The sequence below is a fragment of the Carassius auratus genome, unplaced genomic scaffold (genome assembly GCF_003368295.1).
Source record: "Carassius auratus strain Wakin unplaced genomic scaffold, ASM336829v1 scaf_tig00005214, whole genome shotgun sequence".
NCBI classification, from domain to species: Eukaryota; Metazoa; Chordata; class Actinopteri; order Cypriniformes; family Cyprinidae; genus Carassius; species Carassius auratus.
This window is the reverse complement of record NW_020523638.1, coordinates 2,298,773-2,312,994: the sequence shown is the minus strand read 5'-3', so window position 1 is coordinate 2,312,994 and position 14,222 is coordinate 2,298,773. Positions and strand designations below refer to the sequence as shown.

The 14,222-nt window shown below is 38.2% G+C and overlaps 1 protein-coding gene across 1 annotated transcript in view; it reads left to right on the top strand.

The window, feature by feature from the left end:
- gpat2 (glycerol-3-phosphate acyltransferase 2, mitochondrial) overlaps positions 1-14,222 on the top strand; it is a 45,386-nt gene that overhangs the window by 16,476 nt on the left and 14,688 nt on the right. The window contains exons 7-14 of the mRNA XM_026244186.1: positions 580-679; positions 1,660-1,793; positions 3,953-4,052; positions 5,666-5,851; positions 6,773-6,871; positions 7,833-7,915; positions 8,799-8,917; positions 9,032-9,102. Of these exons, the coding sequence (XP_026099971.1) occupies positions 580-679; positions 1,660-1,793; positions 3,953-4,052; positions 5,666-5,851; positions 6,773-6,871; positions 7,833-7,915; positions 8,799-8,917; positions 9,032-9,102 (892 nt within the window). The remainder of the gene's footprint in view (positions 1-579; positions 680-1,659; positions 1,794-3,952; positions 4,053-5,665; positions 5,852-6,772; positions 6,872-7,832; positions 7,916-8,798; positions 8,918-9,031; positions 9,103-14,222) is intronic.

Genomic DNA, 14,222 nt, shown 5'->3' with positions numbered 1-14,222 from the left:
TGCAATTCTCATTCTGAAAGCAAATCCCTTGGTCATTCTTCTAAAGTTCATTCAGCCAGAGCCGCTTAATGCTTGAGGTGGATCTTTTGTTTTGTAAACTTAAATAATATGATGATCTGCGTTCAAAGTGCAATAGAAATTTAAAATGGCCACATTGGTTTAGGATAAAAAAAAAGACCACATTGAAAATGAGAGTTAAAATCCAATTTCAACCTGAAATTGAAGTTTTAGGATTCAAGGAGATGTCAAATGGAGAAATATTTCACCTCATGCATTGCTTGGTCACTCGTACAAATGAATTCAGATGGTCAATGTCACCAGTATTTTTCACCATTTTTATCATCTGAAGCTTTTTTTTTGCAGTTCACTGAACTGACTTAAAAAAACAAAGCACAAATATTACACGTAGTCTTTCAGTTAATATGAGTTCCCAAAAGCTGCATAACTGCTTTAAATAAATACAAAGTGCTTAAAATGAAGGGCAGAATGTCAGTGCTGCTTGACGTGTCATGTCAACTGTCAATCTGCGTATAGAAATGTTATCGTTTTCACCTGATTTCTCCCCAAACCCTCTTTCAGGCTGGTGAGCTGGATGCTGCTGAAGGTCTTCAGTTTAATGTTCTGCAGTGTGCAGGTCAACAGAAACCAGCTGGCAGCTTTACATCGTGCCACACAACTGGTAAGCACACATCCAGCCTTTATCCCTTCACCCCGTTCTCTCATATCCCCTGTTTTCCTCCCTGTAGGCATCCAGAGCTTCATGCATTTAATGCTTTCATTATTCTTCACCGCTTTTCTTCTTTCCCCACAGTTTTTCTTCAAGTTTATTCTTTTTTATTTATTTGTTTTTCACATTTGCAGTGTTTCTGTCCTGAACCAAACTCAGTTATTTTCTCGATTTCGCTGTAAGATATCGGGATTTAAATATACGAAGCTGAAGGCTGCTCTCTTTATCAAAATGCTCTTTTTGTGTGTGCCTCTTTCTTTCGCCTTCTCTAAACCTATTGCTCCATTTATCCTGTTTTCACATTTATTTTTATTGCAGTCAGGTTTTTCACCTCAGGCTTTTGGTCACACATAACCCTTTATATGGAAGTAAAAGCACACTTTGAAAAGCTTTTTGTACCACTGGATTGGGCAAGTGCAATATGAAACAAACATCAGAGAACCGATTAGACCTCATCTGTTGTCTGATTTTATAACCAATTAAACATCCATCCCACATCACAACCAGAACTCGTCTCTCTGGCCTCAATCCACGCGCGTCGTTCCTGAAAATATTGAGCTCGCCTGCAGATCAGATACTCACCGCCCACCTGAAGAGCACAGATACATGTTTGCACAGCTCGTGGAACTCCACAAAAAACAGTTTGAAAGAATTCAGCATGTACAAGGCAAAAAACCTGTTCATTTTCAACACAGTTTCCTTGTTTGTCAGTAAAAAATATTAAACTAGTGTTTTTTAGCTACATACATCAGAAGATATTAGCACAGTTGGTACAAACGGTCTGGAAACACAAACTCTGTGGCATTTTCTGAAGTACAGAAACAGTTCATTTATAAGTTCATTTTCGAACGTGCACTTACCGCTGAACTCTTATTTCTAGCTGTGCTGAATTGTCCTCTCTTTTTGTCTCTGTGTGTGTGTGTGTGTTGTAGAAATCTCCACTGGTCTATGTGTGTGTTCGGCAGAGTGGCATCGATCACACTCTCATTTGTCTGACTCTTTTCTGCCACAACTTGAGGGTTCCCTACACCATTTACCCAGCCCACATCCGACAATCCTGGCTAAGGTATATACACACACACACACACAGCGAAAACACAAAAACACTCACCCTGTAGCCCCCACAGAGTTGTAGCTTGCTTAGAAACTGTCTTAATACATACATACACCCACAGTTCACTTTCTTTCCTCACATCACAGCTCTGTTTGCGTCCGCAGCACTGGTTTTGTTTAAAACAATGTTCTTGTTCATTAGTTTTGCACTAGTTTGGTGCAAACGCAGCAGTTTCTAAAGCGCAGTGCACTTATTCAGTCTGTTACACAACCAGTGGAAGCACCTGTACACATTTAACTGGGCATAATGGTTTGGTAAGTAATGAAGCATACAATTCTTTAAGAGTCATGGCACAAAGTGCTGGAAACAGCAGTCAACCGCAGAGAGGAATTGGTTGGGGTAAATAGTTTCCTCCTGCAGGTAACGGAAGACTTAGACTCCAGGACGCGGGAAGTTTGTGCTTTGTTTACAAGGCTACATCAATAATAACTTAATAGCTGTTTATACAGATGGCTGTGTCAGTAATTGTTAATGTATTTATGATATGCATCAAGCTTGTGGTGCAGTGCTTGATTGATTGTCACTGGATGTGGCGCACATATGAATGTTGTTTTGGTCCAAGTTTCAAATGTAGGAGTTATTTTCAATATTTCAGTAGGTATTTTACTGCTGTAGTTGACAACACTGCTTGTTTTTAAACTTTTCTTATTAACAGTAAGTTGGAGTTTTGATGCATTTAATTAGTGATTCTTTTTTTGTAATTTCTCAATAAGACAAATAACGGATTATAGATTTTTCCATTTCTTTTATGCATTGAGTATTGTAATAATATTAATAATTGTGTGTATATATATATATATATATATATATATATATATATATATATATATATATATATATAAAATTATTATTATTTTTTTTTTATGGTTTAAATTAAATGATCGTGATTAGTGTAATAATAGTTCATTCATCCATTCTCCAAACCTCATCCTATGTAGGGTTGTGGGTTTGCTATAGTTAGATTATGTTAATATATGAATAATAACTTATTTAAAAATGTCTACATCATCCTGTGGCCCTTTTGCACCTAGTGGGTCCCGGGCCCATTATGTCTGTCAAATTAGATCACTGTTTTAGACATTGATTATGTTTCTTGATCAGCGAATCAACATATTAGAATGATATCCAAATGATCATGTGACACTGAAGAATGGAGTAATGATGCTGACATCACAAATTCAGCTTGGCATCACAGGAATAAAATTACATTTTACAATATATTCACAGAATTTCACAAGAACTGTTACATCAGATTGCATTAATATTTCACAATATAAGTGTTCACTGCATGTTGACCCCAAACATTTGAACGGTTGTGTAATTACAAATGAAAATGTGCAGCTTTGTCCTCTTGTGACTTAAAATACTTTGTGATGATAGTGAATAGTGTTGATAGTAATATTGAAGTGAACATAGTCAGTAGCCTTGTGGATTTTTATGGTGCATTCTGTTCATTTCTAGGCAAGAAAAAAAAAAGTTAGTTCTTGAGCTATTTTGATAGTAAATTGTTCTAGAAATGGCTTAATCCCTGGGCAGTCCACTTACTACTAAACTAAAGAAACAGACTGACATACACCCGGTAAAATTCTAAGCTTGTCTCTGAATAGATAAAAAAAAGTGCTGTGAAAATGCAGTATATGGCTCTTTTAAAGGGTTAGTTCACCCCAAAAATGAAAATTGGCCCATGAATTGCTCACCCTCAAGTGATTTTAGGTGTATAGGACCTTCTTCTTTCAGACGAATCAAGTTGCAGTTGTATTAAAAAATGTAGTTTGATCTAAATCTAGTTCACCCCCGGGAGCTATGTAAGGCACTTTTTTATTATGGATGGTGGCACTTTATTTCACTTCTCTTGGACTGATGCACAGCAAAACCTGTTGACCGCCATTAAACAGCTTGGAAGATCAAAGTACATTTTTAATATACTGTAACTCCGATTTGATTCGGCTGAAAGAAGGAAATCATATATGCCTAGGATGGCTTGAGGGTGAGTAAATAATGGGCTGACTTTATCCCTTTAAGTCTCATCTATATAGTTATTTGTTGGATTTATAACCTAAAGGAATGTCCCAGTAGTCACTGTTAATTGAGGCCTTTTTTCTTCTTCTCAGGTCCATCCTTCAGAGGCTAGGTGTCATCTTGCTCCCAGAAGGCATAGAGTCAGAGCGAGACGCTGAGATGGACAGCCTCTATTCTCCAGTCATGACCTCCGTAAGCCCCCAAAAAAGTCTGAGTGTGCTGTCCTGCTTGAAATGCCAAGATTCAGCACACAATAAGACAAGTGAAACAAACTCGCTTCAAGCTCGGAGCTGCCGGACTGTACTTAAGATGTTTGCACAGACACGCTGCTTTTGAATCCCATCGATACATTTTAGTCTCAAGATGGACAGTCACCTGCATTTTCAGGGCAGGTGAGGTTTCATTAGTAACCTGCCCTTGATGTGGTTCACATGATGATGGGGCACCTGCGGACTGCAGATGTTGGGAGGTTGCATGAGTCGCTGAACCATTACTCTGCCTCACAGATGCCTGGAGGTGGATAATAAATCAAGCCGTTTATAAGAAATATTACAAGAATTTGGATGTCGTTATTGTGAGAGAGGTTTTAAACAGGATTTGGCATAATCTGCATTAGGATCTTGAATGCAAGAAGAGCTGATATTAGTATTAATATGAAAGGCTTTGATTAGATATGTGCATATGTACGACTTCTGACTGGCGTAAATGAACAGAGGAAATAATCTGTCATGCCTGGAATAGTATATGAGCTTTATCAGGCTTCTCAAGATGGATTTGGGAGTGATCTGACTCGGTGTGTGTGTGTGTGAGAGAGAGAGAGAGGGAGAAAGAGAGAATATCAAAGAGTTTACAATATTGTCATTTATTCACCCTTATATAACTTAAAAACTCATATGACATGTTTTCTTGCATTTTATATGATGAGCAGATTTTACGTTTATTCACATATAAAAATTGATCAATACACATGAATAACACATCAAATATCGTAAACAGAAGCTCAGCTGTACTTCCAGTCTCATTGGTTCTTGTGTTTAAAGCACATTTAGACATCATATTTTGGTGAAATGGGTAGAAATCTCTCAGGTTTCATAAAAAATATTTTAATTTGTGTTTCAAGGATGAACTCTTAAGGAGTTGGAACGCCATGAGAATGACTAAATGATGATTTATATATTATTACAGCCAGGTGAACATGAGTGTGACCAATGACTGACTGTGGAGTCTTACAATAGCTTTTAAATAATAGTCAGGTAACTAACACTGGTTTAAATAAGTGCAAGCGTTGTTCATCCTGTTCCTTACATACATAACACTAGGAATATAGCCCATGAGTCACATGAACCGTTTCTGAGGTGCTTTCTTGTCCTTTTTGGATAAACTTGACAGCCTGGGTCACTGCATGTAATGCTGACGAAACATTCTCCTGAATGTTTCCCTGTGCTTCATGGAAGAAAGTTAGTGAGCCGTATGGCTTTAGAACGATGCAAGCGTGAGTAAATGATGAAAGAAACATAATGATTTGTCCAAGCGTGAGAAAAAGTGCTGTTTTATTCTATAGAGATATCAACTTGCCACTTCCTCTCTTGCTATAGCACATTTTATCTGTCCCTCCTGACACACACAAATGCTTGTCTCAAACATACAGGCTTTCAATTAGATTTTTATTGGACTGATTTTACAGATATTGCTATTCATTTTTTTTCCTGCTTCATATCGCTTCCTCATCATAAAACTGTCCAGCCTCACTATTTTCCCACAAACATTTTTATCTCTCATTTCTCCTCTTTTGTTCCTCTCCACAGTTCACTGGCGAGCTGTTACGAGAGGGGGCGTCTCTCAGCGTGGGCATCTGTGCGTCCGGAGGTCAGGGCGGGCAGTGGCTGGCGCGTGTACATCAAGCCATCAGTGACGGTCTGGTGCCTGATGTTAGCATCGTGCCAGTGGGCATTTCCTACGATTGCCTCCCACGCTACTTTACACGTCCACAGGTGACGACCTCAGTATTAACCACACTCACTCCATTTCATAATGACCTCTATCAGACAATCAGGATCAGCGCACAGGGCTATTAAACAAACCAGTAAACAAATTACAAACGCGTACATTCACATTTAACTAATGCATGATAATGTGCTCCTAAGACTTTGCCTCTAACTATTCAACTTTGTCATGTAACTCTGCAGTCAGTTTTGCTACCAATATGAGTGATGCCTTAAAAGATGCAGCTTGTTTTGCAAAGGTATCAGAAAAAAGATCATTAGTAGAAAGTCATTAGTTTTAGTAAGGTCCAATTAACCACCCAGAGTACTCTAGCAACCACTCAGAACACTGTAGTGGCCACCGAGCAGCGTCCTAACAAACAACATTATGCTAGCAACTATACAAAACACCCTAGTGACCACCCAGAACACCCTAGTGACCACCTTGCAGTGTTTTAGCAAATACCGATGCATTATCCTTGCATCATTACAGAAGGGCACTACTGAGACACAGTTGTGTAGTTTTATATTTGTAATTCCTGAGGTGAGCTGAATCATTAGATAGTAATGTGCAGCAATATTTAGATAATTATAATCAGATGGTGTGTTTTTTTTTTTTTCATTTTGATTTAATGATTTTGAATATTCAGCTTGTGAGTTGTGTTTTCTAATGGTACAGACGCAGTTAGAATGTGTCAACTCACATTTGGAGAAAAAGAGAGGGCTAAAGAGAAATATCCTAAATCCTGAATAGACGGCAGTTATTAAAGTGATTACAGCCACTAATTTCTCCTCTAATGGCTCTTCAGCATTAGAGCGCTGTGGAGATTGGAATAGTTTTCTCGAATTAGATCCAAGTCATTTCATCATACAGTGTGTGAGTGGCAGCCTTTGAGTGATTATTTTTTCATTTGATTGTGTGGTCTCGAGGCCGGCGTGATGTCTGCTCTGCGGTTTGCTATCTCTCTGCTGAAGGGTGATCACAGAGGAAGTGTAAGGATCCATTTTGCCCAGGCTTTCTCTCTGAAGGTATGACTCACACACGAGCAATTACACACTTGAGCTCATCCATACACACTCTTGACAAATAAAAAAATAATAGTTTGATACATATGCAGAACCTTAGTGGTTTTCTGCTGGTGGGTGGCCGGACTTTTCTGATAGGGTCAGAGAAAGCAGGGGTAATAATAAATACAAATAATTAAATGCATCTAGCAATATAATTCTGCATATTAACAGCTATTAAACATAAAAAAGAGGAGAATAATTATTTAATATTCATATTCATCCAGTGATTGGTAATAAGGCTAACATTAGGGTTTTTGGCAATACCAAAATTTTAGGAGTTGATATCAATACCTAAAATGTATCTTGCTGTATACCAGAGCAAAATATTGTATAGAATAAAAAATATGCTAATAAGCTATTGAAAATTCATCTAATAAGATATTGAAAAATCAGTACCATTAATTACCAATTAAAATACTTGGACCACTGTTCAGATGTGTTTGGGGTTGGTAATTATTATTTTATTTTTTAAAGAATAAAATAAAGGCTGTTCCTTTGAACTTCGTTCATCATCAAAAAAATGTATTAAAAAAAATCATGAAACAATGGATAACAAAACAGTTTACAAAAAAAATATGAAGATAATAATAGTAATGGATGGATGGATGCAATTTTTTGGACTTCAAAATCTCAACCACCATTCACTGCCATTATAAAGCTTGTAAGAGCCAGGGGATTTTTCAACATAACTCTGAATGTATTTGTCTGAAAGAAAGAAGTAATATACACCTTGAATGGCTTGAGGGTGAGTAAAGCATGGTGTAATTTTCATTTTGGGGTGAACTATCCATTTAATTCAACATTTCAGTTTTTGAAGTTGTATGTATGGGCACTGTGGAAAAGTTTTTACACTCTCTCTTATTCTCTCTATCTCTCTCTCTCTCTCTCTCTCTCTCTCTCTCTCTCTCTCTCTCTCTCTCAGGAGATGTGCGAGAGTGGTAAGTGTCGTGTGGATGGAGGGCGCCCCCTACAGGACCTGCTGTTGACCGCTATACTGCAGGACAGGTCTCTTCAATCCTCTGTTCCTAGATCCTATTTGCAGCATTCAACCCTTCATCCATCTCTTCCTATTTGCCCCCGCACCATCTGTTGGCCCATATGGTCAAAGATTAAAGAGCTCACCCCTTTCACTTCAAACCATTCATTCATCATGCTTCCTTCATTGTAGATTTTCATGTCAGTCATGATAGTCTGTGGCGTTCTGGACCTCCAGTTCAGTTGTTCTCCACCTGTGTTTATCTGACATGCACAACTGGAAAGACAGAAAAAAACAAGAAAATAAAATGAAGCATAAACAGTGACAGAGGGATGCTGGGTTGAGAATGATGGATGATATCTTTCAGTCCCACTTCAGCCAGTTCAACATATTGCTTTCTTTGAGACTCCAGTCTGCTGAAGTAGACCTCCAGAGCCACATGCTTAACACATTTCTGCAGTGCACTCATTTTAAGCAAATATGATTCTTAGGTGATGTCAGTTATTCCAACTCCAGCTCGTAATGAGCTGGAATATCCTGGAATATCTACAAAGAGCTTCTCATCTCTCGTTCAGGTTCTTCCGAGAGCCTCAGGGGTTGTTATATGTTTTACAGTGGCAAATCCACAGCGGGAGGCCTTATCATGAAGACTCAGCCCTGCGGGCTCGGCATTTGCATTTTGACAGCTGGTTATAATGTATTGTTGTAAGGTCTTTTGTTATACACGTTAGGGAGCGAGAACAATGAACAGCCAGGTTACACACTCTCAGCAGGTTTGTGGAGGACTGTAATGTAAATTTAATGCTGAGATCAAGGCAGTGAGGCTGTTTCAAAGAATGAAACCACTATATGTGTATATTTATATTAAATAAAGTATGTTGTAATAAAATGAAATGTGATTTATTTCATCAGGATGGACTCCATCTTCAGCCAGAAGGATGTTTCCTGGCTCCTCCCTCCTGCTGTCATGCCTGAACTGTCTCCTGCTGCTAGACAGCAGACGATCGCACTGACTCTTCATTTGATGTACTGTGAGTCTGTTCAACACACACAAGCTCTCAAAGATCAAACTCTTGCACTTTAATAATTATTACTCTGTGTTTGAGGCTAAACCCTATGTGTGTGTGTGTGATGTTTTTTTAAAGCTTCAACTACAACTATGGCCGTCATGTCTACCAGTCTGGTGTCCTGTTTGCTGCTCCACAAGCATCGCAAGGTTCTTTTAAAAACTCCTCTATTACTAAATATTACTTTTACTATTACATATATATATATATATATATATATATATATATATATATATATATATATATATATATATATATATAAAGAAAGTATAATTTTGACTTTTGACATACCTAAAATATGATAGATTGTTTATTATGCAAATTAAGTGTTATCCATGAAAACTAATATTAATAGTTGGCCTCTATTGGTGCTCTGCAGTGATATATACCTTAATAATAATAATATACACCTGATATGTTGTTCATATTTCATATGTGATATTTAGGGCTGGGCAAAAAAAAAAAAAAACTGTTTTTCTATTAATCGTCTTTTTAAATGACTTTTTAAAAGCTTATCATGGCGGAGATACTGTTGATGAGAACCAAGAACAAAGCCATATGCGTGATTAGCAGTGCTGAGGTGAAATACTACAGGAATACTATAAATTTGCAGATGCATTTTATATCATGCATAAGGCGCCATGATATCCACATCAATCAATCAATGGCAGGGCACGCTGTTTTGTTTACTGACATACACACATACTAAAGGGCAGGCGACGCACACAGTGTTTCGAGCTTCTGTCGTCTCACTATGATGATAAGAATACACAAATATCATCTCTAGCTGCTCTGAGAGTCACTTCATTAGCCTTTTACCAATTCATTTGAGAAAACTACTGTCATATCACATACACAGCTGCTGCAAGCTCCTCACGGCAACCCATCAAAATAAAAGTATTTAAGAAATGTCAGAATATATTACTATTTAGCAGTCTTAACACTTAATGCTACTACTGCTGATACATATAATCACATTTGTTCCCTTTCAACTTCGAACTGCATCCTCTAGGTGCTGCTATGGGGAACACCTCATCGTGACCCGTGTCTGAAGTAGGGATGCACCGGTTTTTGCTTAAAATACGCGATTGGCAATCGGCCGTTTTTTCTTTTAGCCGATTTTTCCAGAAGTGCGTTCACGTGCACAGACTACATTGTAATCATTCGCTATGTCATTTGTGTGGAAGTATTTCGAAATCAGTGCACAGGACACGGGCAGCCATTCAGCAATGGAAGTGCAAAGCTACACATCTGAGGCACAGATAGCGAACAGCCTTGGTGTTCTGGCTTACAAAATAAGAGCCTTTACTGCTCGCACTGAAGCTGCGCAGGTACTGTACCTGTCCACGCTTGCACAGTGTAGACAGTGAAGGGATGTTTAGCTCAACTTCTCGCGTGTTGGATGAGAAACGAAACAGACTAAACTTTGACTAAACTAAAATGTTTTTTTTTTTTTTTTTTTTTGTATAAAGTAGAACTTGCATACACGTTTGAAAAGCCAGAAGTAAATGTCAGTTCTGTATAATATGATTATCCTTAATTTTACCTTAAAATTACATTGACTTAATTTGATTTTAAAATCACCTGCTGTAGCACACTGAAAAAAAGTTTCATTCATCCAATAAAAAAAATTTTAGGGTAATGATTCACATCTATATTTTTTAACTTAAGACAATAGTTATTTATTTTTCATTGGCTCAAGTAAAAAAATATAGATGTGAATCATTAGCCTATTTTTTTTTTTTTTTTGGATGAATAAAACACTTTGCATCTTTGTTTTATTCGCACCAACATTATTTGATTTTAACATTTTGGAATAATGTATTTTATATAGCATACTTTTATTTAGTCTCACTGATAAAGACCTTTTTTTATTTAAAACCAAATTTAAAAACTAAAACAAATACTTAATGCTGATTAAGAAACCTCTTATTGAATGTGTGTTGATTGTGTTGTTTGATTGTAGAACTATGCAGTTTTTGCCTTTAATTTCACATGGTTACAGTTAATCTTTTAATTTAAGGCCATTTCTATGTAGTTTCAGCCCAATTCAAAAACAAAAGCTAAATGCTGATGTCTGTACCATCTATGTCTGTATTAAATGTAAGCTACTTACTGTGCAGATACTGCCGTTAATTTCAGATGGTTATGGTTATTATTTTCAATGGACATTTACATTTACATTTAATCATTTAGCAGACGCTTTTATCCAAAGCGACTTACAAATGAGAACAATAGAAGCAGTCAGGTCAACAAGAGAACAACAACAGTATACAAGTGCCATGACAAGTCTCAGTTAGTCTAGTATAGAACGCATAGCCAGGTATATATAATTTTTTTTTTTTTTTTTTTTTTTTTTTTCAGTAAATGAAAAAGAAAAGTACTGCTGTTAGTAGGTTAAGTGCAGGCGAAAAAGATGAGTCTTTAGATGTTTCTTGAAAATGAGTAAAGACTCAGCTGTACGAATTGAGATTGGGAAGTCATTCCACCAGCTGGGCACAGTCCAGGAAAAGGTCCGTGAGAGTGATTTTGAATTTCTTTGGGATGGCACCACAAGGCGTTGTTCACTTGCAGAGCGCAAACTTCTGGAGGGCACATAGGATTTAACCAGTGAGTTTAGGTAAGTTGGTGCCGTGCCAGTGGTCGTCTTGTAGGCAAGCATCAGTATCTTGAATTTGATGCGAGCGGCTACTGGTAGCCAGCGTAACCTGATGAGGAGAGGAGTAACATGAGCTTTTTTTGGCTCATTGAAGACAAACTAAAACAAATACTGAATGCTGATTAAGAAACCTCTTATTGAATGTGTGTTGATTGTGTTGTTTGATTGTTGTTTGATTGGACAAAAGCCAGCTTGGCCTATTAAATACCAAATAAACATCTGGTTTATGAACACTTTTTTTCTTTCTTGTTTGTTGCTGAAAGAAAAAAAAAAAAAAGGAAATCTGTATTGGAATCGGCCATGAAAAATCATGATCGTGCATCCCTAGTCTGAAGCATACATTGAAAAAACACCAACTTGTTGGCCGGCTACAGCCTCCGACGTCACTACCGGTGCGACTATAAACAGGCACCAGGAGAACACGTCATTCTCTTCTTCGTCTTCACTGACTATTCTGTTCGAAGCGTGCATCTGAAAGAACTGGTAAGAGCGATCTTTCTCTGTATATCATGGCGACTACTAGCAAGCGTTTAGACAATGTGTGCATCGGCGTTATTTGATACCCACTGACACGCGATCTTTGCGTCATTTGTTTGGGTGAAGAGCATGCACGCAATGTCTTTGAGGAGGCAATCGGCGTGCATTGTGAGCGTTATTTCAAGGAAAAAAAGCACAGCACTGCAGGGATTTTCATGGATGTCCGGCCAGGTCACCTTGAGGGGTCTCCTGGCCACTTAGTGGTGCTGTCACATCTAGTGGGAAGTGGAGGTGGCAGTTACAGAAGTCTTCTTGTATATGCTGCCTCAGGTGATGCTCCCCTTGCCCGAGGTTTGTAAAATTGAGCTTGCCTCTCCCGTGCGATTCAGCGCCACTGCGATGTTAAGGAACCTGAAGGTACACATGCTAAGCTTTGTGTACTTTCTCAAAAACAAAAAACAAAACAAAAAAAAGTGTTAAGTGTGCATGCAAGACTGCACACTTTCTGAAAGCCTTACTGTTTTTTCCCCAGAGTGCTCCAGTATTGTTTCCATAGATCGAGTTGATGACTCTCAATACTGTTATGAGATACACCATTTCATCTATGAGCTGCTCTATTAGAGTGCCACGAGAGCCCCTCCTTAGAACAGTATTTGAAAATCCATGCTATGGTAAGTGTGCACGTGAAGTCTTTGCACACTTTCTGAAATCCACACTGTGGTGAGTTCGCACGCTAGTATTCTGCATTCTTTCTAAAATCCTATATGGTAAGGGCTTTACGCGGTTGCTTCGTGCCCTTTCTTGAGTTGGTAAAAGCACCGTTCATCTTGGGTGCCACTCCTCCTATGTATCCTCGGATACATATCTAAACAGGGTGTTGCTACTAGAGAACTGTTGAGGCAGATCTTTCAGCAAGCTTATGCGTAAGCTAGCAGTAGCCCCTGTGTGACAGGCAGGACTTGGTACAAATGCTAAGTTCTTAGACGTATCCCTTTAAAGGAATCTTTACTGATTCTAAGCCTTCAGCTCTACCCTGGGCCGAGGCCCTAACAATTAAGTTGGGTATGTAGCTTAGGCCTTTGGCTGTAAAGGGTACTGTCACAGACAGCTGTCTAAACATCCCAGGGGGAACTCCTGTGGAAAGGGTAGAGTTGGTACTTAGTGCTCGCCATGATTCTGGCCTGCACTCCCCTCAGCATGGCGGCGTGGGTATACTGTTCCCCATAGCGGATGCAGTTTGAAGTTCCCTTGAAAGGGAATGTAACCATGGTTCCCTGAGTAGGGAACGAGACACTGCGTACTCTAGGATGCAAGCTTCAGACGAAGAAGTGAATGACGTGTTCTCCCGGTGCCTGTTTATAGTCGCGCCAGTAGTGAGGTCAGACGCTGTAGCCGGCCAACAAGTTGGTGTTTTTTGTATGCTTCAGACACGGGTCACGATGAGGTGTTCCCCATAGCGGCCCCTAGAGGACGCAGTTTCTCGTTTCCTGCTCAGGGAACAATGGTTACATTCGTAACCTGAGACGTTTTCTTTTTTAATTTCAACAGTAAACTTCTGTTGTGCAGCACTTTGTTTGCCAAAAAATGAAAGGGTTTAATTTTCATCTGATTAGGATAAATTAATGATTTATGCATCTGATTGCCAGAAAAAAAAAAGAAGAACATTTTATAGGGCCCAGTTTTTGTTCAAAAAGGTACCCTATACAAAAAAAGAACAGGTTTAAAATACAGGCCTGTGGTTCTTAATTTGTTTTTTATTAATTTACCATCTGTAAACTGATGTTCACTGCTTTTTTTTGAAATATCAAAAGCATTTGTATTAAAAATATATTCACTGAATGTAATAAAAAATAATAATTGAATCAAGAGCTTGAGAATCAGAATCGAATGAGGACATCTGAATCGATATCCAGCCCTAATGATATTCATAGTATAGTAATATTATGAATACGTAATAATAATTAACAACAAGGCCCAGGCTAAGCAGTTCTGCTGCTAATTATTTAACACACTGGGGTGTGAGGGAACTGCAGGGACTTTGAGTTATCGAAAGCTAATATTTACTGGTGCATCTCAATAAATTAGAATGTCATGGAAAGATTTATTTCAGTAATTCAACTCAAATAGTGAAAC